Source organism: Platichthys flesus, chromosome 12 (assembly GCF_949316205.1).
Source record: "Platichthys flesus chromosome 12, fPlaFle2.1, whole genome shotgun sequence".
NCBI lineage: Eukaryota > Metazoa > Chordata > Actinopteri > Pleuronectiformes > Pleuronectidae > Platichthys > Platichthys flesus.
The window spans coordinates 7,982,671-8,006,708 of record NC_084956.1 but is presented as its reverse complement, the minus strand read 5'-3'; the positions used below and the strand labels follow the sequence as shown (position 1 = coordinate 8,006,708).

The following is a 24,038-nucleotide window of genomic DNA, read 5'->3' as shown; positions in this document are numbered from 1 at the left end:
GCCTGTCTGCTGCCTCGACACCGAACGCTGGAACCGTGCTCCGGTGGCAGAGTAAGTGAGTCCAGCTGCCCGGCGAGGACGGCCACACGGAGCTGATCGGATAAGAAATTCAAAAATGCAGCAAAGTTCAAATGTATTCAGCGAGCGGGCCACTTGAATCGGTTCGGGAAAGGTTAGAGCCGGGGTTATTTTTGGAGGGCGGATTATTAGGCTACCTGGGCTGAACAGAGGAGGAATAACTATGGGCGAGTAAGGGTCACTCTGGAACCAGACAGTGAGGAGAATGGAGAATTTCTGGGGGGAAGAAAAAAACTAAACTGTCAATTTACACCAGATAATTGTGAGAAAATGAGGAACATGAAAAAACAGGACACACTCAATTAAAGTGAGTGATTTTTCTAAACACACGCTCCCACCGCTGACCTCTCCATATGGTCTCTTTAAGAACGAATAATTTATCCCAGAGGGATTTTTTTTCCTTTTAAAGCGTCTGTGATGGAAATAACATAACATAATAAACATTTAAGTTACAGATTTAATGTGCAGGATGAATTCAAGGTTGAAATGTTGATTTCTGTTTTCCCGTTCTGTACTGCCCTCTAATGGAAAACACCACTCAGAAATAAAAGAAGGAGCTCTGACATACAGAGCTGCAGCGGGAAAAGAGAGAGAGAGAGAGAGAGAGTGAGAGAGAAGACATACAGCATAATTAATTTGAGCAGAAGTGAGGGAACGCTACATGAAATCAATTTTTACATTAAATACAATTAAAATGATGAAAAGCCAAGATTTGTCATTTTGAGATGTATTTATTTAAGCATGTCTGTTGTATCACAAGCACAGTATACAATGCATAGAAGACATCTCTTCTCTAGGTGGTTTATAAGGCGAGAGCAAACAATGAGATCTAAATGAAGACTAAACAAATGCTTCACTACAAAGCTTTGTAGCAGTAAAATTCAGAGCCTTTATCACTGGATGTTGAACAAAGCATTCACTTGGCAGGAAATTAAAAAACCAACGAGAGGTACAAAGACTAATTCTGCTTAGGAAAAAAAAAAACAACAACAACAACAATGCAAGAGACATATTTTTAAGGGAATAATAATTCTTTAGAAAAACCATTCCAGCACTATCTGGCAAACGGCAACAGAGACCCACGGGAGCATATGTTTGTAATTCCTACTGTTCTCTGTTTAAGTTATTTTTGTACATTCTAATTCTGCAACAACTCTGTATCACATTAACAATGCAGCATCTCTATTCTTAGATTTAAAAAAAAAAAGGAGTATAAAATGAATATTTACAACAAGCTCCAGTTGTTCCATAGTGTGTGCCAAGCACGCTAAACTTTATGGACCTGTTTTGTGTTCCTAAAAAAAAAATACTGGCCTTGTGTGAGAACATGTGTGTGTGTGTGTGTGTGTGTGAGTGTGGACTGAATGAAGGACAGTTGGCCTGTCATGCTTTAGCCTTCCCCTCTCTGCCTCTCATGGGTGAGCAGCCATTGTTTGAGATGGTCGCCCTTGCCGCTCATGTACGGCCCACTCTGTCCACTGCTCGAAATGACTCTGTGGCAGGGAATGAGGAGAGGAACCTGGCACATGCACAAACAGACAGGAGAGGAATGCAGCTCTGAGGAAATAAACATGTGCAACTTTAGCAAATATTATGCAAGAATGTTTTTCGGACACTCTTTCAAATGGTTTGATTTTGCTTTTATTAAAACAACTATTTTTCAATTTATGACATTTTTTTGTGTATACATTTAAATATGTTACGATGCCTCAGTAGAAAAATAAAAATATTATTGGAACTCTAAAAATCAACTGCCGTCTTATTCTCTGGTTGACGTTTATTGTCACTGCACCACAGCAGCTGGAGATGCTGGCAGCGGAACTACACACGTATGACAATATCTTAGATTTACCACATAAACGATGTGACTTAAAAGTAACTAACATGCAGAAAATATGAAGCTGCACTTTTATTCTCTGCTTTTTATGTTCATGCACTGCATGAAAACAAAGTGCCACACCAGAGGTGTCTGGTTTGATCCTGCACAAATCCACATTCAGGGTGATGGCTCAGTCTTTGGGTATAAATGTTTTTTACTCTTTAATAGTGTAAAGCAAAGAAGCAATCAAAAATTAATGGGCAAAAACACCAGCAGGATGAATATTCAATCGAGAGGGTGTCAACATTAAGATCTGATAACCCTGTGATCATTAAAAAGAGGAAGTCGGTGGAGCGTTTACTCTTGTTGCAGACGAATGCCAGGGGGGTCCCGAGTTCTTTGTAAACTAAATGGCTGGAGAAAGATTAAACAAGCAAGCCCAGAACACTTCGATCATTGTGAATCCAGAACAAGGAGAGCGGCAACGGTTGGAAAGAATCACAGCAAATGCTTCTTGTAAAATGTTCTTAATGTTTCCCTCATTTTGTTCCTGTGCATTGTGACGATATTTCTCCAATTTAAATGAGTTATCCTGACTCGATGGCGGCACCTCCAGCCTTTTAGAGAGAAAAGTTGGGGCGTGCAGTGTGTTTCAGTTCAAATCCATCATTAAACCCGCTCCCATATCAACAGCAATAAAACTTTCCGAGCCCCAGATTAACCTTGCAGACAGAGAAATACTGCTCCAGTATTCGGATCAATACTGTTCCCCGGGTTTGGAGGGAGAGCTGGGTACCCTCAAGGCCTTCGGATCTGCCTCTTCACTTGGGGGGAAAAGAGCACTACACCAGGCTTATCAATACTCAAATCCTGGTGAAGAAGAAGTGCCACAGAGAGGAGAGGATCGATTGAACACACTGAGCTTTTCACAGCTGAAGCCCGAGCGGAGCAGCGCTTCTGACAAGTAATTGACACTGACAATCTGACTCTGGATCTGTATCAGGAGCTGAGGGCTCAGGCTCCCAGCCTCCCTGACGAAAGGAAAGAAATGTCTGTAAAACACAAGACGGAGAAGTACTCGACAGCCATCCAGAAGCAATGCCAATGGCTAATGTAATGCATGAAGTAGGTTGAGAAGCTAGTGTGGAAAACATGCAGCAAATTGCTATTTTTCTGGTTTGTCTGTATCTACTCTGTGTTATAAACCCACTCTGTCATTATAAATTACTTCCCTTCTTTAATCGCAAAGCGGTGTCGGAAGGGAAAACACAGGGCTGAGTGTGAGGTGGTACACAAGATCTTTCACTGCACATATGAGAGAGAACATCTCACTGGCTGCATTTCTGTTCAAGGAGACTCCTCTGCCTCACAGAGCACAACGGTGGTGCCCACAGCACTACATGGGCAGAGCTAAACGGGCTTTGATCAAAGGGGGTGATCAAAAGAAGACACACCACTTGCCCTCTAGCCCTCCATTTTGTACACAGTGGATTCACGGGCAAAATGATGCCGGGCCGGGTTTCCTGCAAGAATCGGAGAGCTTTGCAGTGAACATCTACAGTAAAGACTCTGAGAGGACGGGAACAAAAGGTGTGGGCTTAAAATCACGCTGGAGGTAGAGTTTCACTTCTCAGCGGGAGGCGTCGGTTTCGTCATCGCACGTATTCGAACACCTACACTTCACAATACATGTACTGCACCGAGGAGGACTCTTAAAAACACATTTTAATGGGAAATGTCACAACTTGTCTTTTGCATCGAGTGCCTCTCTTCTATATATTATAATTTTTTGATGTAGTTTCGATGTTGAGTAATTATTTGATAACAGAAAGTAAAGATTTCATAACTATTTATTTGTTTCTGTACTTTGATCAATCCACCATTTTCAAAACTTATATGAAATTAAAGCAGAAATATTTGACATAAGACATTTAAATCTATTGCAACTTTTTGTGTCTCGCTCGCAGATGAAAATTTACATCGCAGGATTATTTCATATGAGCCGTAACTGACGACTATTTTCATACTCAATTAACTGTTAGGTTTATAAAACATAAAAAAAACACCTATCACAGTTTCCGAGGTGATAATCTGAAATGTTCTTCTTTTTATCACCAACAAATTGAAATCAAAAGATTCCGTTTACTAACATAAAACAGAGAAAAGCAGCAAATCCTCACTTTTTTAAGTATTTAATCAAATTATTAATATAAAAAAATGCCAGTAGATTAATTTTCAGCCAGTCACTTAATTGTCGGAGCTCTATGTTTAATACTGTAGGTGAGTCATTCATGGTGTCTCCTGTGCGTCTTATTAAATTCCTTATTTATTATGCATATTAAATTACTAATTAACTTCTGACTATAGGCAGCTCCACTGTTTGTCCACTAATGCACACAACCCATAAAGACGCAGTAACCATTAAAATCAAATTAAACTAAAACATAATCACCCTCCCTGTCCAACATAAGGCAAGTTCGGAACAGAGAAGCCTGTCAATCAATGTCAAGCACACTCACCGGGTTCCTCCTCATGGCCCCTCCCACCGCTCGCGCCGCTCTGGGGTTTCCCGCCATCTCGGCGAGGCGTTGGTACGAGACTGTCTCTCCAAACTTCACATCCGTCTGAAGTACGTGCAGCACGCGGCTGGTGAACGCGTCTTCCCCACAAAGCAGAGGATGGAGGGGAAGAGCGGGAGACAGGAGGAGAGAAGAGAACAGGCGAGCGCCCCTGGTTTAATCAAACAGAGACGGCTGACTGACACGAGTTTAGTGCGAGGTGGATTATACACGTCGGAAATAAACCAGTGTTTTCACTTTAAATCATAACAAGTTTGACACATCTCTACATTTTGATCCACTTCATAATTTTTTCCCATTATGCACAAACACGTGTTTGAGGTGCAGGGCTTCGTCAGAGGTGATCTGCACGAGTGCCGTCTTCCCTCTTCTTTACAATACTCATTAAACAACCAAATGCACCCAAGTCCCCCGGTTTGACCTCGGAACCAGTATTAGCATGCTACAGGAGCTGATGGGAGAAAATTATTTCTATGGCAGACAAATCTAGGTTATGCTTTGAAAAGGTCACAGCTAAAATTAAAAAAGTTCGCTCCTTCATTTAAAGGGATTAAGAGAGGCCAAAAAGACTGCAAATCTGCTCCAGATTTTTAATAATAATAATTTGAATGTTGCACACCATTTGTGGCAGTGGGATGACTTTGAGGTTAATCAGACCAATTTGTCCTTTTAATTGCTTTCTATTCAGAGTAGATTCATTATATCATCTTCACTTAAATGGCAGAATTCTTCAAATCATCCGCAGCTTAACCGACCACATTAACGGCTTTGATTTCATTAGCACTTTAGCACTAGCACTATCTTTTTTTTCTGGATTACCAGGCAGTGACTGAGAGGCATGTTTGTTCTGTGTCTGATTGCCAAAGAAAAAGGGGAGAAGTGTTTGAAGCGTCTCGAAACCTTAAGACACCGATGCACCGAGCTCATGTAGCGAGCGAACAACATCTTCTTCCCCTCTTTTTTTTTAAAGCACAGAGAGCAAGATAAGGAACAATAGTCTCGTTATCAAGAGGGGGTGAATTTCTTCCAGTATATACATGTACTCAGTCATGAAAATTCAATTAGTGATCTCCCATTCTCTCTCATTTATATGGTCTAAGAGAGCACATGACAAGTGATCTATGAGAAATCCCTCTAAATTGGCATTGTGTGAAAACATGTCACACCCCTGTCTCTCTTCTACAGAGTGAACATCCTTTGCTCCCCAGGCTCCCTCGCTACCTTATAGTCACTCTCCGCTACACAAAGCCACGCGAACAAGGCAATTTGCCTAAACTGGGGGGAATAAGTGTAAAACCTAAAGGGGATACATTTGATTGATGCACACCCATGTGAGTTCTTTGTCTTGAACAGGGCCCGTAGGTACTGTTTAATAATTTTTCAGGTAATAATCACGCTGTCAACGAGATGACGGGCTCTTACGCAGACAGACTTAATGTTATGAGGAGGTAAGATACACCCCTGAAATTTCTTTTATGCATTATTCACCCTCATAAAGCTCGGATCTGGCCACATGATGTGCAGCGGGTACACATTGATATCGCTTTGTCACGGGTGGGCTGGCGATGGCTGAGGACAAATCCCCGCTGATGAACACGTTATTGACAAACAACCAGAGTTGGTGTCACCAGCCGCCCGAGCAACAAGCTGCGGTGCCGTTTGCACCTTCTACAAATCGCGAGCAGCTGTTTCTCCTGGAAGATTTCACATCTCCAACAGTTCTGGACAAATCAAGTGTCGGCGCCTTCATCTCCCGCGCAGAGGTCAAAGAACTTTGCCCTCATCAGCGTTAGTGACAGAGACTTCATGTGGGTCACTCGAGGTGACCAGCAATGATTTGGAGAGCAGTCCCCGAGCCCCATACTTCATAAAGAGCCTAATATTGTGTGTCTGGGGTCAGCACCCTCTTTAGATCGGGTTGCAGTGATGTCAATTGTTTAAATAAAAGTTGAGAGGAACCACTTACATGTTTACAGACATCCCATAATTGTGTCACAGATCATTACCCAGCAGGCGGCCAGGTGATTGGGCCACTGCAGCGGCAGAGATGGATTGACCCGGAGTAAAATCGAACGGTTCTAGTGATTATGAAATATTGACATGTATGATGGATTTGCTCATAATTTGGTATATGAGGGCAATTTGAGTTAGAGAGAGAGAGAGCGAGAGAAAGAACTGTGAACTGAATTCCATCAGCCCTGCTAATGATAGATTTGCAGAGATGACTTCCAGCTGACAGTCACCTCATACATGGCTGTGAGAATAAAAAGACAATAGTGGAAATACAGCTACCTCATTATCCTTTGTGTCTAATGGGAGGGAAGACTTTGACTCCCAGTCAAAGTGTCTCTTGAGTCTTGAGGGATCCATACTTTTGAAGGCTGACGGGGTGCTGATGATTCTCTGATTATTCGATATTCTGAAAACGTTCATTTCCCTAATTCCTCTCCACATCACAGGGACGAGTCCTGGTGAGTGTCTCATCTCGCCCTGTGCTGTGCACAGGGGGAGGTTCAGGCTCCTGCAGGAACACAGTCATTTGGGCTTTGAAGAGCGCCCATCCCCCCCGTTTGCCTGGCCCCCTCCCCGCACATTCCCCGTGCCGCTTACCGAGACTAAGATCCTCTCGTCTGTTACATATGGATGTATAATTAATGAGATAAGAATATGCATCGTTTTAAGAACTCACAATGGTGTCTGTGTTTTTCTGAAGGGGGGGGGGATAACGTGAGTGCACGCACACGCACACAAACATACACATGTTCACAGAGCACGACACTCGCCATCCCTCTACCCCTGTCGACCGAACTTGCGTGTGATGTCGCGCATGACAATCAGTCAGACAGTATAGAAAACTGCAACTCGCGTCTCCTTTCATGTCACCTCTGTTGCTCAGGTATATTGTGACAGCTAATATGAAAAGTGGCTTGTTTTGTCAGAAATGTGTAAATAAACATGGCAACACTTCAAGTGAAGGTCACAACTCAATATAACATGACAAGTGCTGTGAGAGCGCTGTCGCGTTCCGCTTCTCCCACAAGATAACTGAGCAAACAAAAGTTGCTTGTCACAGATTGTAATGACCTGATTAAACTTGTATTTTGTTCCCAGGCAAGCGGCGGCACCGGAGACGAGATCGAGTCGGAATTTGTACAGAAAAAAACCTGAATCCTTAATATTTGTGAATCAACAAGCAAAAAAAATGATAAAAAACCTCTATTTTCCTCTCTCACAAGACAAATACTCCTGATGCTCACATTTAACATTTTTATACGGGCATGGCCTATGGTTCTGACTACCGAGAGCAATCGAAGCCTAAACCCTGTATTTACTGAGCCCCAAAACAACAGGCGAGGGAGAGAGGTGGAACACAGCACAATCACCTATTCAGATCAGGTACTAATGAAGAATTCCATCTATCCTGAAATTTAATTAAAACCCCAAAGACTTCAGATGAGATGCGATTTGAAAGAGCCTGGGGCTGGTACACAAGCACTTGGTGGCGAAGGGAATCACACTGAAAGTTGATATCGTAATTGGTCCTGATGTATTTCTGCATTGCCTTCGCGGGAGCGTGGGACTCATAGCTGTATACAGGGTCTCGATGGAGTACCTGCTCATTGAAAATGCCATCACTCAAGCACTGCAGATCTGCATGAAATTAGAGAGCAGCTCAGGCCTGATTGCAGAGGAAGAGAAGCACAATTGTTAAATGCATATATTAGAGTATATTTTCTTTCCTGTGTAGGTGTGCTGCTGACTTTAAATGAGCACGCGTGAGAATCTTTAAGTTAAGATGCGGTGAACGTCTCGGCGTGACAAAGAAACCGACCGGAATTGTTCGTGAAACGGCACAAGCGTGATCATTTTATGATTTGAAAAAATTGAAAAAGAAGTTGTCGGGCTGCGATTATTGTTTGTCTCCGGAAAAAAAAAACAAAAAAAAACTGGAGGGATAATTAATTCCTCGTTTCTTTCCTCGGCGCCCTCAATCACTTCCAGTTGAAAGGACACTAATTGTCAATTTTTGGGGTTGCTTTCATTTTACTCGCCCTAGGTGACTGGTCAAGGCAACAATAAGCTCATTCAAACTTTACCACCATTCACATGTTCTCATTAGAAAAAAAAAAAAGAGCTTCCTGTCTGAAAATGTCAAGAGTGGAATTCGATCAGTTTCAAAGAATGTGCCAAGAATCATGGAAAAGCTTGCCAAGACTAACACGCGTGGTAAGAGCTGCCACAGATTACTGAACCAAGTTACAGCTCTGTGTTCTGTTCTCTCTCTCCTTCACTCACCCACTCACTCGCTTTCCCTCTCTCCCTCCCTCGCTCGCTCTCGCCGTCTCTCTCTCAGCCATAAAATACTTCATTATAACACAGTGAGCCAGTGAGTGTAAGTGATGTAACTGACAATTAAGAGTGAAAGCCTGATCCCAGTCATGGCTCTGCAAATATTTATCCATGACAGACCTCCTTGCAGGGCGGGGTGGTGAAAGGCAGGGAGCGGGAGCCTCCCAGTGGTCCGCGGCTCACTGAAGTACGCCTGGAGCCATTCGACGCCGCGCTGCAACTCGGGGCTCGTTTCTGCCGGGCTATCGTTGACCACACAGCTCAGGGGGGCCCCGGCGCTCCTGTGAGGGATACAAGGCAGGATGGGGAGGTGAGGTGGGGATCAGAGGAGCAATCATAATACCCGATTCCTGGTTGAACGGCGCTAAAATGTGTCACGAGAGTGTAATAACACGCCACGGGGTGACACAGATGCAAGATGACATAATTTTTCTGAGTGACACAAAAGTTTTTAATCAAGACGTGCTTAAAATCTAAAGTTACGCACTTTGGCTCCGCTCCTGTCACTCAGTGGTGACGAATGCAAGAGCTATGAAAGACAGAAAGAAGTCCAAGAAAATAGACACTAATCCAGACGTTTTTTTTTACAGTAGAAATATATATATATATGTATATATACGAAGTGCAGCTTGATAGAATATGAAAGAAAACATCGTCGAGTCGTACAGGACGAGCGAGAACACTTTATTTCAACCAACTTAAAACAAGCAGAACCAGTTCCTGGAAAAACACGAGTGAGAGACTTTTCAAAAGTCTTGCAGCTGTTTCCAGAAAAAAAAAAAAAGAAAAAAAAAAAAGTTAAGAGCACAGCGTTAACAACAGTTTCAACTCTGCTTGAGTCTAGTTTATAGTTCATGACAAGAATAAATGGATTTTTTGGCCAGAGCAGTGCTGGCCAGCAAAGCTCTGCACTTGGACGCGCATCTTAGCAAGAGTAGATGCTTGGAGGAATTTGCCGATGGTTGAGTTGGCATCACTTAACAGCTGAATTTCTCTCCGCTGCTGACCACCCCCCAGGTCAATGCAAGCAGACTGACCCATATTTGACACTTAAAGACCCAACAGGGAAGGTCTTCTCTTAGCATGTGCATTACTGCAAAGTGGACCTCAAGCTGTGTTGTGGATCTAAAGCAGGCCGCCAATTCCATTAACTGGTGTACAGGACTTATAAATAAATAATATCACCATTTAAGTGCCCCTTTTTCAAAATTGGCTTATCCTGTACGGTATTAATAATGGACATTTACTTTGTTAAACACACAGACCGTCTCTCTCCTGCCCGCCGTAACAACACGGCCCTGAAGTGTTTTTACACTTCTGCAGGTCACAGTTTGAGCAGCGTTTTATATTGGACATGTGAAGTTGAGGTTTACTGGAGTGTTATGACTGAGCAGGTCAGTTTTTCAGAGAGCCGCTCTGCCCGCTAGTTTGTAGCGGCGCGATGGAAGTCTCCCGGGTGCCGTTTAACAGTGGGTGTAAATACAGTGAAAGGTGTAAATACTCTCATTTCTAAATAAACCCGCGCAGCAGTTTATAGTTGAGTGGTGAAAACTCGGAAACCCACTGGCGGGTCCTGCGCTGAGACCGGCTCAAACAATGGCCATGGCTCATGGCAATCTCTGTCGGCATGGGTGAGTGCCCAGCCAGCCCCTACTTGTCATTGTCTCTCCTTTTCCATCCCTCCCCTCCTCTTCCACCACCCCCCACCCCCTCTCTATTTCTCTATCCTCCCACTCCAGCTCTTTTGGCTCCCCACCACCGACACCCCCGACACCCACCCACCATCCCCCCATCCCTCTTTCTCTCAGCAAGGATCTTCAGGCCACTGTTCCCTCTCTGCCCCCCCCGCCGCCCCGCCCGACCCTCCTCCCCACTACCACCACCCCATCCCCTCCACCCCAATGCGCCTCCTCCCTCCACCTCCTCCCACTACCCCCCCCACACACCCCCTCTTTCTCTCTGAGAGGATGTTCCAGCCGCTGCACACTGACAGCTCGGGGATATTGTGTGTGGAAATGTTCCTGTTGGACCCGCAGGCCCTTACAATCTACCGGACAAAGGCTAGAGCACCTTTGCTTAAGGCTTGGCACCTTTGACCTCCAGCTCACACTTCAGACTTGTCACCATGGCTAATTTTTCCCTCAACCCCCCTCACCCCCCTCCCCATATGGATGCGCCTGCTTTAAAGGTGTTTTGAGTGATACAACATTGACAGTAGTAAAAGTTAATGCAATGCAGTACATGTTATGGCCAGTAAACAAAACCGAAATAAATAAATAAAAGAGGAACAACATCAGTCGGGCTGAAGTCTGTCACCTCTAGCCGCGATGGGGGATTGTTTTTAAAGAGCATGCAGGGCAGTGGAGATGTAGCTCCTGCACTGGCAACATTTCCAGTCGCTTCAGGCTTCAGTGAATCACAAATCAAGCAGCATCACATGAATCTTCCCAGAGTCCAGACTGGCACATTGGAAAGTCTGCCCTTCAAATGAGAGATTAGAGATGTGTAATAAATGTGGAGCTAATTACAAAGAAACTCTCAGAGGAGGCACGATCTTTATATTGTCTTAAAGTTAACTGCCATCCCCTGTATAAAAACTAAGAATTATAATTAGCAGAGACTATAAACATGATTTTTAATAACAATGTGGCGCAAGAGATTTTAAGTTTGAATAAACAATTTCTTTATTCTTTATTTTTTTTGACTGGTTAAAAAAAAATCATACTTTTTTTTTTTTCCATGTCCTTCAGAAGTTCATCACATTTCATCACAAGTAAGGAAATAAGAAACTAATTTCAAAGTAGCCAGGACCTGCTGCACTAAAAAGAATATTTCCCTTGATAGAAGATTGTGATTTGAGAAAATTTCTAATATTGTGCTCCTGTCACAATCAATTTCCAATTACCATAAATCATTGCAGCGTAAAGTGGGAGTCATTTGGAGTCCTAGTTATTTTCCAACTCTAATATAAAGAATGAATTGAGCATTTATATAACGTTGGAGGTTATTTCATTCAACCTGGAAGAAACAATCAAAGGAGACAAAGGGGGAAAAAAGGAAGAGCTGACATTAAATTTGTCAATTTTCTTTAACATATTGTGTATCTGCGCTTGCACAAGACTTCAGTGAGACTTTTTCTATCAGCCGCAGTCGTAAGAATGGAACAGGTTAAGCACAGGATCTAATTGAAAGGAATCTGGCGAAGGGTGTAATGGTATATTGCACAAAAAAGGGGAAAAACTCAGAACTCATGCCTCCATCCTGTGAAGCGTGATGGCGCTCATCCTGACTCGATCGGCTGTCACTTTTGACACAGCCTGCCAGAGTTCTCCTTCACCGATCATGGGTAACACGGCGGGTCAGAGGATGAAATAGAAAAGGCCAAGAGCAGTCCAATATTTTCCTCAGCCTTATAGCTCCAGATACTTAACTCGCAGACGTCAAAGACTCAAGAGAGCATGAAAAAAGCCTAAAATGACTGTCTAAAAAGGGAAAAAAATACAGCATGTCTCTATGAATGTCAAGATCCTGATGGTCTCCGAGCCAAAGGCTGTGATACAATTGTAAGCCACTTGCTCAATGCGGCTTGTTCAACCGTTTGAAGATCATTCAGATGCCTATCTAGCTACTGCAGCAGTAAAGTGGAGAGCTTTCCGAGTGGTAAGCTGTAAGGAATGCTTCTCATTCTGTTGTGGGGCGCACGTGTTTTTTTTTGTGCTCCGCAGTTTCAAAATAAAAACAACTGGGCCGTATAACCTGCTCTCCAGATATCCAACAACTCTTATTAGCGAATGTCCACCGAAGAGGCCACAACACTCACTCCGACACATAAAGGTGGTGGTAAAACACAGTACAGGAGGCAACAAAGCACACAACAATTAGGTCTGCTCCCAACTGGCTAGCCACAGGAGTCAGTGAAGGCATGTATTACTAGAGCCTTAACTCTTACTCCATTATGTAGTGTATCCACACCCCGACGCAGCAATGTTTATCTACAACAGACTACTGAGCAGTTTCAAATAGCGTTTTTAGCCCCTATTCTCAAGTGCCACAGTAAGAGATTCCAATTACCCGAATGGTAAGGAGCCAGTGAGGGAGGCACAAAGTACATTAGGGATCGCCTGTAACTGCAGGGACCTTTTAGAGCCTCGACTGAAGAGGGCCGAGAGACTGGGGGGACAGTGACCCTGCATGGATAGCCTCTGTCAAAATTTGACCACGTCAAGCACAAAGGCATTATGGGAATCCAGTGTCACCAAGTCCTAATTACTGTCTGTGTTCAGAGCAAATTACTGCCTTGTTCCTCTGATTAGCGAGGAGGCTAATCTTCACCTGTGTACGCCAGCACTGCTGAGGGCCCTTGAGTGTTAGCGCTTCGTCTTCTGTAATTTATTTTTAAATCAGTGCCCGCTCCCAGGAGTTTTGAGTGTTTTGTTGTGAACCGCTTACCATGATCCCCACCACCGCCCCCTCACCCCTAAATCCTTGACTAAATCCTTGTTTGGTGCCGCAGGAAGATAAGCAAGAACAACACTTGGGCATAATTGACTCGTACTCCCCTTCCAAGATGTCAGAGCAGAATCATCTCTCTGCATATTGCGTTAGTATGTCACACACTGTACACTTCTGCATGTTGCAGATATAGAATCCAATCAAGTTCTAAAACAAACTAGCACAACCCTCGTGCTTGAAAAACTTCCCGGTCGACAGCAGGGAGGGAGGAATTTTTTTTTTTAAAACAACAACAGGAAAAAAACAGAAAGTGCAGGAGCTGCTTTTGGCTGCGGCTCGACAGTGAGAGCTAACTCTCGCTCGGCTCCTGTCCTGACCCTGGAGGGTCTGCTTGGGAAACCACAACATTTGCAGATTTTCATCTGAGTGAATGTCAGTGTCTCGTCTACATGGGCGGTTTACAGGTAGTGTGTTACACAGGTGTTGGTTTACACAGGAAATGGCACATGCAGGCTGATTGGGATGGTCCCGAGAGACGGAGGCATAAACATAGAGCACAGATGGGTCCAAGGGCCAGTGGGAGCACCACCTTAATGAATGCGCAGCTGAGTACTACACTTCACAACATGCAAAACAATATTCTAAGGCCGCAGTAAAAAATAGAACAAAAATCATCTGAATATCATTACACAATGAATTATTCATACCATTTCTAAAGGGACCACGTCAAAACGTCTCTCCCTGCCTTATTGATGATTTCATTCAATATCTCAGCAGAGCACTGTTTGTATGACAAAGCATTTTAGTTACAAATGCAAGCAGTTTCTTAAGCACACGGTTGTGTCTATATATCTTGAAACACAATAATTTAAATTGATTAAAATTACATGTGAGACTAAATATAAACACACCCACTGAGCGAGAACGGCTGAGAGACGGAGAGGAAGACAGAGGGAAATTATAATGGTGGAAAAAAAAAAGTTGTTGTTTCCTGGTGTGTGAGCACATCATGTAAACAGGCCCCAAACAGGGAACACATTTACCATTCCGCTATTCAGTGTGAACCAGGACATTGATTCACAACACTACACAAGTGTGAGAAAAACGATAAATGCATCACCTCAGATATTTCACACCAGCGCTGGTAGTAGTGTGTAAAAGCTGTTGTGACAGCTTGGGTATTAGGACTGGATATATGGAAAATGTCTGGCTGCTTATGAATGCCAGTGCGACTGGGGTGACAGGTTCGACACGAAAACACTCCACCTCAGAACAATTAGGCTTTTCTCAGGCCCCCATCCAGTGTTGTCGGTGATAATGGAAAGCTGTGAGGATAACTGGTGATAAATAGACTTTAACACCCTCCTCCTTAAGAGCAATGCAGTCCTGCAGTCCTCTCATATCCTTAACTAATCATGACCATGGCCAGCAAATTCATACAAAAGACTAATTACTGTTGTACTTCACTTCAGTCTCAAAGGCCTCTTATATAAGGACTTGGGGGTTCTCTTGCCTCCTTTCTCCTCTTGATGGGTATTTTTTTACAAGTAGGCCTCGTGCTAGACAAAAGCGTTTAAAAATTGGTGATTGCTTTCATCCGCTTTAATTACATTCAGAAATGGCATTTCTGCCACATAATACGCCCCTATTGTTTCAGAATTATCTGGCTTGAGGAGTCAAATCTACAATATTTGACGATGCTCCCGAGCTAAATCGCCTCTTGAAATTGAAATATGCAGCTGAAATACAAAATAAAACGCCATGCCTCGCTGCTGAGATACTGAAAGCTCCTTGGCTTTCTGCAGAATGCTATTATTATGCATATCCAGGTAGAAAGTTAATTAACCCAAAGCTTAAGCTAATTATGGTAGCAGAATGCTATCAACCAAACACTTTCAGTCAGACAGCTGTCCAGAATTTCATTTGCTAATCATTTGTCTTTTGCCGGAGCATATGGTGCATTTCCCCGCTATCACAGCAACAACAAACAGATGAAAATCATTAACTAAAAACAATGTGCACTGTGAAGAATCAGACACAGATTTATAAGGCTTTGTGTCAGAGAAAAAAAGGGGGGATTTATAGCCTGGGAAATATAATGATAATTTTTGGTTTTAGCCACTTAGGATTTTAGGCAGCTCACGTGACTCGGGTGTGCTGGGAATTCAGATGCACAAATATATTGTTTATATTTATATGCAAATGAGACAGAATGCTTATCCGTGTAAAATTAATTACAATTTTCTATAGGAGCATATGCAAAGAGTCTGTTCTTAACAATTTTTAGCTTCTAGCACATTTTGGGCACGGTTTTTCTTTATTTTTTCCCCACAACACAATATTTTGATGTTGTTAAAAGTAGAAATCCCTCTGCTCAGAATTAAATCAATTATTTTCCAAGAAATGCTGCATGCATTTTTTTTTTCTTTTCATAAAAACACATCTGGCTGTTAAAGGGTGATTGATATCAGCATTGCCTCGCGACATTATCAGGCAATAAAGGCTAGTCAGGTTCTAATGCAACATGTCATACACAGGCTCCTGTAGTACATTTCTATTGAGGACCTCACAAGCTAAATTGCTTTTTTCCTGCTCCCCCACATCTCAGCCAGCTTGACAGACAAATTGATCAAAGCATTGTAAAATAATATGCTCACAAAATGTCTTGGGGCAGGAGTCCAGCCCTTTTTTTCATTTTTCACCCTAATAAAAAAGTGCTCTATGATTTCCTCTGTATTATGTGTCTGTGCTCTGTATGAAGGAGGCGAGAAGCATCATATTTCAGATAATAGTAATCTCCTGTAAACAAAATGCGTATCATTTTTCTGTGAACGCTGAGGCCATGCTAAAAACTAAAGAGGGGGGAAAGGCGGTTAACAGGGAGGCTGGTGCGTAGGGCCCCAACAGGGGTTGTTGAGATGTAATGAATTTGTTCATCTGATGGTGCCTTCAGGGCTGTCGTTAGACTGGCAGAGGAGGTTGATTTCAGGAAATGTTCCTAAGATCAGTTAGGAAGCAAAAGGGGCTTGAGACGTTTCTATTAGAAAGAGCTGACGGTCATGGTGCGTAGGCAATACTTCAAGGGCGTTTATGTAGCTATAATGGTGCTTATCAATAACTATCTATCAATGCCTCAAATGCTGTTGTTGCTGCTTCTGCTGAGAAACGCCAGCCAATAGTGAATTGTGCAAAACAAACACGGTCACACGAGCCTGTAAAGCTTTGGCTCGGTCACAAATATCTACCCCGGGTCTCCCGTTACGTTATGCCAGGCATGGACGTTATCTATCTCCCTTATCCAAAATATGCTCTTAGAGATCATTTATCACACTGACTTCCTAAGCCTGTGCCACCCCACATCCAAAGCTGAAAAGAGCCTTGTTTAGTATGTCATAAATAAATCAATGGAAATGGCTGATCTGAACTATTACCGCTACAGGCAGGCTTTTGTGAGATCTACATGTAAAGCCAGTTGCAAAGATAAGCCCATATTTTGTCACTTTATCTCGCCTCCCTTAATGCCTGTTTACATTGCGTTGCTCCGTATATCTGAGGTGGCTCTAGTTCCCCTGTCCTACAACAATGACACCGTATTCAACTGGTTGTGATAAAAAAATTCTCAACATCTGCTTCAGTAATTTCCCGCTCACACCTTCGAGAACGTACGGGCCGCGATGTGATCGAGGCTTCATTTATGACCGACACCGCAAATGATATTAAACTGAGAAATGATCTAGTGATGCGAATCATTAAATTCATTTGCATATTCCTACTGAACCTGAACACACAAATTAAACCCTGTTCACGAGGAGACGGAAAAAGGTGCTTGCGCATGGTTACAGGACATCTTCCATAATCAAAATTCCATATTATTAATTTTCAGACTTCAACTCATTAACAACAAGAGGAATGTTTTTACTGCTTGATGAATTTTAGGAAATAGCAGACAGTCAGGGAGGAAACACATGTTGAGGTATAATATACAAGGTCATTAATGGGTTTACATAAATTAGAATTTGAACATACATTTTCAAAAGGATAACTTCCTATCCGGCTGCATTTGAAAATGGTTTAATTTCCCAAACCGTTCAAGGTTGTCAAATGCAAATCTGCGATACATGGATATTTAATTTCAATCTAATCAAAACTAATCTGAGATGTAGGATGTGGACCTGTAAAAATAAGGAATAAGTACTTATTAATGCCGGGTTTAATCAGTTTCAATCGCTTCAGTAAGACTGTCAGCATTCTAACAATTTTGAGGGATGGGCAGGGCATGAAATGCAATCACATATTACATTTCTGAGTGTCGCTTGACACTCAAGACTACTGCATTCAACTTTGAGGCAACATAAATAAACAGGAGGGAACAGTCCATGCTCCCCATGGCCTTTGCTGACCCTACAGACATCAGCTCTAATCAACTCCCTTGTGGGTAATAAACAAGTTATTTTTCTGAAATTTCAAATATACTGCAGGAAGAATCACAACCACATGCCATCAGAAATCTAATTTCCAGCCCAACTGTATTCTAGTGCCCCTCATATTTCTAGTGCCTGCTCATATTTGCCCAACTTTCTCCGGGATATTTCTTGTGGGATCTACAAAAATGCCCTGCTTCCAATGAGGAATGGTGGCACTCCATCACAGGAGTGGATTCTGTCTGCCTGTAAATTTCACACCTTTGTTTATCACGTCACCAGCCCGGCTGTTGTACAGTACCTTTCAGCAGGTGCGACATCCATTAGGATCTGGATGGTGTGCACACCATTCTCACATCCACTGACTTGGATCGTCCCCAGGGGGCTCAGCAATGAGATGGTCTTCTGAGTGCACTGGCTCTCCCTCTGCTTCTTCATCGCGCTGCCCTGCTAAGGAAGCACAAATTACACGGTGTTCATTGACATATTCATGTGGCAACTTTCACAATTTCCCACACACATTTGCATTGAATGATCTATTGGAAACCTAGCAGCCCACCAACGGATGATGACTTACATATTTGAACACCTAGCCTCCAAACAATGTCATGATGTGACTTGATCCCTACATTACTATCCAATATTTCTTTTGTGCATGGAAAAGAATACGCCTATCTAACCAATAAATCGCCCATTTTTTCCCCTCTTTCTGTTCTATATATCACATAAATGAGAAAAACAATGCAGTCTGTTCCCTTGTCTGGTGGGGGATTCCCAAGATAGCTCGACATTATTTTCAATCCGTCATTTTTGGTTGATGGCCGGGATGTTTTTCTAGCATTAAATTTGTTCCTTAGGGTGCAACTCCGATGGGATTCTGGTTTCCAGCCCTTAACAACAGCAAAAACGTGCAGCTTTTCTGACGACTGAGATGGATACTGGCAATAACCAGACAGCAGTTCCTTTTTTATTTTTACTTTGAGGGAAGGAGAGATGATTGACTATGTTATATGTGAGTTTTTGAGAGATGGGGGTTATAATAAATAAAGGTCACATTGATTGTAAGTTTCAACCGAGGAAACCTTTCCTTCATGGAACCTTGATCTGAAAAGTGTCCAAAGGGTACAAACACAATATCTCTCTTTTTTTTATTATTTTTAATAGTGCTTGAAATCCACATTCATGAATTTTTTAACACGTATGTTTGTACAATAATTGAGACATATGAAGAGCCACAGCTAACCATGGTTTTTCATTATTAATTAAGCTGCACATTGTTTTCTTGATTAATCATTTAATTCTTTAGTATAGGAAATATCACATAATAGTGAAAAACGTGCAATAGAGTTTCCCCATCTCCAAACTGATCTTTTTAAACATGCTGTTATGTACTATCAACATAACACATTCAGCTTTAAATAAGATGAAAAAGATTTAAGTATTAAATCCATAATTTGACTAGTTTTGATTACAAAAGCTACACATTTGAAACAACACTCCAGCTCCAGCATGTTGACAGACTTCACAGTCATTCTTCCCTAATATTGATAATTTATGCCTAAAAGATTCTTGAGGCAAAACTTCCTGTGGTTATCCACATGAGGAAAACACCTCAGAAGGAAATTGACAATGTACTTCAACATGCAGCACTCATTAGACGCAGTCCCGGAGATTTGTTACACCTGAAACAATTAATCAGTTTACTAATCAACACATCTATTTGCTTCCAGTTTTTTTACCGAGAGTTTATACTAAACATTTCCTCTTTCAATCATCGCCAGCGTGAGGATTCACTCTTTGTCTCAGGAGTAATAATTTATTTTTTGGGGGGGATATCAACCCAAAATAAATATAACAAGTAATTTTCTTGCGATTTAAAGACATCATATTAAGCTTTAGGAAATTGTCCCGGACATTTCTGTTTGAGTCTGCCTTTTTAAATAACAACCTATAATTAAGAATATTTTTGTTGGAAAGATAAAACAACAAATAAAAATAAAAATGCTCCATTGAACAATGTGGTCTTGTGGCACTTTTTTTAATTTAAGAATGGATAACACTTATTTTTAGATTAAACAAAGGGGTTGTGTGATAAAATGGTAGTCATGCATTTACAGTGTTTCATTTAGACTTTCAGTTGCTACCCCCCACCTCCACCACTTCTTCTCTCTCACTCTCACACACACACACACACCACATCTGTCATGGTGTGCGATCACAAATGCGTCTCCTTCAACTTTCTTGTTTCTAGTCTTGCAGCTCTCTCACTGTATTCATCGGGGGTTTGCCTGAACTGACAATAAAGGCGAGAAAATTTCTGAGCCAAACAATGGTACAGTGCACTTTGGATAAGCGCTCAACACACTTGCCTGCCATTTAGCAAGCTGGTAATAGACTCATACGTGGAATAATGGACTTTGGCAATAATGGCCCCGGCTAATAGCCTCTGCACTGATTACAAATAATGCCATCATGGTTTGTTTTGGTGCAGTTCCCCGGTAAACTAGTGCAAAGTGTCTGGTTCAGAAGCCGGGCCGGCTCCTTCTTCACGCTGAGGATCAACAAACAATAAGCAGCTCGTGCGTTGTTTAAAAAACACACATACACACACACACACACACACAACAACACTGGCAGCGGCCTCGTGCTCGTCAATCATGTGACTCGTTTCTCGTCAGACTAGTTCCTGGTCAAACCTGCGGGATTAATGGAGCAGGGAGCGCAGGTGTGGAGACAAACGCAACATGTGTCATCATCGTGTTGTTGTTTTTACATTTTAGCCGAAGCGCAGACACGCGTTGGTTCGAAACCCTTCGGAGCGTGTAAGTGTTTTGAAGCAAGTTAAAAATGAGGGTTAATAGTAAGAGTGTGGGTGAAAGTACGAAAACACACGAGAGGGAGAACCACACACTTCCGCTTCGGTGTTTTAACGTCATACGGGTCGCTTTTTATAGTTTTTACTTTAAGATAACTGTTGTTAGAGGAACTTTAAAACCGTGTGTTAGCTCTGTAGCTTACAGTGACGTCCTTCCCATCGTGTCCGTGCGATGCGCGTTTCATCCTCCAGCCAAAACAAACGTGACCGGATCCTCTTCCTGTTTCCACACACAGCGTGGTCGTGGCGGCCAATCGCGAGGCCGACCAGTCCGCTCTCGCTCCGCCATTGGTCAATAGAGAGTCTCTGCCCCGCCCCCTGTTGGGGACAGACCCTGAAGACTTGTCTCCTCGGTTTCATGTTGGGATGTTGGTCCATCAGTGGGACTTCATAGAACACTGGTAATGATGGGGATGTAGATATTTGTTTTATTTGTTTTATTTCATATTTCTACAATAGTCCAAAAAATGCAAGAATGCAGATTGTGATTCATTTACCCAATTCTGTATCTCCATGGTGACGACATCCCAGTGAAACAGTCCCAGGCATAATGTTAGTGAATAGAAAAACCTAGTGACCCTAACATTTTATCAGCTAATACAGTCAGTGTGTTATTATGAGTCAGTGCACAATCCATTCATTAGAGTTGTTTGCAGTTTACAGGAGAGGGAGTTGCCTTGTTTTGCCTGGAGCTGCCATAGATTCAGTTGAAGCCCATATTTCAGTCATTAGGACCACGTGTGTGGCCTCTTTTGTATTGTTTAAAAGTATCTGTTGTCCTCTACTGCTTTATTTTTTTATTTCTGCGGTGCCTTCAGCTCTCTGCATGCCTCCGTTTGGAATGTGTAGGCCGGCGTGGGCCTGTGGCCCACACCCCATCTCAGCGGTGAGGGTGGGAGAGGGGGAGAAAACGCCACCCCTGCAGAGACCATTTTGAAATCTGTGAGGATTTCCGTGCCATCTGGACCCGCTGCCAGTCTGCCCCAGATAGTAAGGGTTGGCAACGGTACCCGACGGTGCAATATGGCTCTCTCTTTAATGAACTACTAACTGTCCCCCGTTTTAATTGATGTGACATTTGAGCCATTTATCTCTGACATTTCAATGAAGAATGATTCTCAGCCTTGCCATTTACTTTTTTTGTGCTATTTTCTAAGAGTCATTTGCATTTTTCCGCTCTAAACCTGCTTTTTGTCTCTCATTAGCTAATTAGAGAGCAACATGCACAATTAATAAAAATGAACATAACCTAGTTTGATATAGGCTTGATGAGGGATAATCAGAAAATCACTGTTTTCTTAATATTCATCAAAAATGATGTGAAGGGCTACCTGTGGTAAAAGGTGACTTCCATAAAGCCGCGTAACCTTTACCCACATACCAACATGTAGCCTACAGTGTGGGACAACTTATGTTCCCAGCATGGGGAGAATCAAGCTCAATTAATCAGCATATGATTGCAGTAAGCAGCCCCCTCTGCTGGATCTTCTGAGCCATACTGTTTGAAATCATTTTAATGCTGCAGTCAGTGGCCAGACAATTATCGAATGTGGCAGTCACATTGAATGTTTTTGTGTTTGCTTTATTACAAGTAGGAAAATAAGTCTCACATGTGCAATTCTAAATGCATTTAAAGACAGCTTTTGCTTTTCATACTTTATTTTTTGTGAATATTCATTTTAATCAGGGCTGGCACATCAAGGCTGTTTTGCACATTTTGCATTTTGTTTGTACAGTCATATATATTTATACTGATGAGTGCAAATAATTTATTTTAAAAACAGGAAATAGTTTGGCCGTGCCGTGGTGAAATAAACACTCTGGAGTGCGTGTGAATGACATAACTCAGTATACTAAAGGTTCCAGGCTCATTGTTTTCCATACTGACATATATTTTCAATCTTTTTAAGATATCCTTTAAAAACACGGCACCACTGATGACGACTGTTCCTTTGATTGTGAGCAGCATCATTGCCAAGGTGTGGTGCCCTGTCTGTGCTGGCAGCCGGGCTGATATCTTTTGTTTGAGACTCAAAGAGCTCCTTTTCCTGTTTCAGTTTCCCTCATAATTTTTGTTTGTGTGAGGTGTTGATAGACTTATACGTTGCACAGCTTCCTTTTAGTGTACAGCGCCAGATGTTTGTGAGAATAACAACCCCCAACCTTTTTTTGTCAGAATGACAGAATTGTTTATTAGCCATTTTTTGTCCGTCCGGTAATGCATGATTGTCACAGCTCAGTCATACACCGCCTGTCTGTGTCTTGCTCTCTTTTCCTGTGTTCGCAATCTCACTCTGGAGTTGGCGTGGGAGGAGTTGAAGTCATTTATGATATCAGATATTCTCTACGAGAGCAGGAAAGTCCTGACAGACTGAACCACCACCAGCCTCTCACACAGTGCCGCGTGTGAGTGTGCATTTTAATCAGTGGAAATGGCTCTGTGGGCCTCATATTGCACATGGAGGAGGTCCGGGTGTTCTCAATGTGTGTACCCAGTGTACAGTAGATGTTATGTCTGTTTCTCCAAATCCAACCATGAAGGAGGCAGGAAAAAAGCAACCTGTTATTTAGTTCTTTCTACTTTGGCACTTTGTTATTCCACTCCCCTCAAAAGAATTAGCCCGATCATCGTATGCTGCCGCCGCAAAGACGTGACAGAATTTGGCTGTACCCTCTTGTGCCCACTTATTTAGTGCACCTCTGTGCCTCTGTCCCTCCATCTCTGATATGATGTGGCTTCTCTATTTTACTGTTGACATTGTGCTATGAATGTCTGAGCACTTTGCAAATGAAGAGGCTTGAACTCCTGACAGGCAGTGTCGCCGGCACCATGACACACTGGCCTGCACATGCTGTGCGGCATAATGATGACATTAGGATCCAGTGATAATATCAGGACGCACTTCAGATAAATGACTGATAAACCAGGGGTTGTGCCTCTCGTATTACACGCTTGACAGAGCAGCTAATCAGTGTCCAAGTGACTGCTATTACATAAATCATGAGCTCGACTTTGATGCATATTCGATCGGTGTTCCCTATTCATCACGTCATCTGGGGGAGACTCTCTGGATGACTGGCTGCCGGGCCGACACACATTTTAAGAGCACATTATGTTTTCATTAGAATTTGATATGATCCATTCCAGTGTTGATTTGATTTTGTGTGCTCGGGTCATTTGATAGGAAACTACCAAGGAGAGGGAGTGTATTGTCACACTGTGTAGGCTGTGTGAGGTGTCATTTCACTCTCAGCAGCCACATTTACAGTAAAGACGCTTGTTGACAAATAGCATTATTTATTCAAATGCTGATGACATTTTAAATAAATTGTAAAAAAATATATATTTTAGCAATTTTATTAATTTTATATAATGCACAATCTTGGTAAATTCTGATTTCAGCATTAGAGAGCAGGGCGGTGCTTTATTGTTTTATTTAGCAGTAAAAATCAAAAGCATCCGG

The 24,038-nt window shown here is 42.5% G+C and overlaps 1 protein-coding gene across 3 annotated transcripts; it reads right to left on the bottom strand.

The window, feature by feature from the left end:
- Positions 1–795: 795 nt before the first annotated feature.
- On the bottom strand, positions 796–20,793 carry mgmt (O-6-methylguanine-DNA methyltransferase). Of its 3 annotated transcripts, none has more exons than XM_062401181.1 (5): positions 20,718–20,793; positions 18,001–18,149; positions 8,947–9,107; positions 4,417–4,556; positions 796–1,635 (listed from the first exon to the last, which is right to left on the bottom strand). In XM_062401181.1, exons 1-5 carry the CDS (start codon positions 20,757–20,759, stop codon positions 1,534–1,536), a joined length of 594 nt encoding a protein of 197 aa, XP_062257165.1. In that variant the 5' UTR covers positions 20,760–20,793; the 3' UTR covers positions 796–1,533. The 3 variants fall into 3 exon arrangements, with proteins under 3 accessions (XP_062257165.1, XP_062257163.1, XP_062257164.1); XM_062401179.1 differs by having other exon boundaries at positions 796–1,597; XM_062401180.1 differs by having other exon boundaries at positions 796–1,597; positions 18,001–18,146.
- Between the last annotated feature and the right edge of the window lie 3,245 nt (positions 20,794–24,038).

Coding starts and splice junctions, on each gene's coding strand:
- mgmt (XM_062401179.1), bottom strand. CDS start 20,759: ATGAAACGCGCATCGCACGGACACGATGGGAAGGACGTCACT. Junction 9,108..18,000: donor GATGTCGCACCTGCTGAAAG/GTACTGTACAAC, acceptor TATCCCTCACAG/GAGCGCCGGGGCCCCCCTGA. Junction 1,598..4,416: donor GGGCCATGAGGAGGAACCCG/GTGAGTGTGCTT, acceptor TGCATGTGCCAG/GTTCCTCTCCTCATTCCCTG.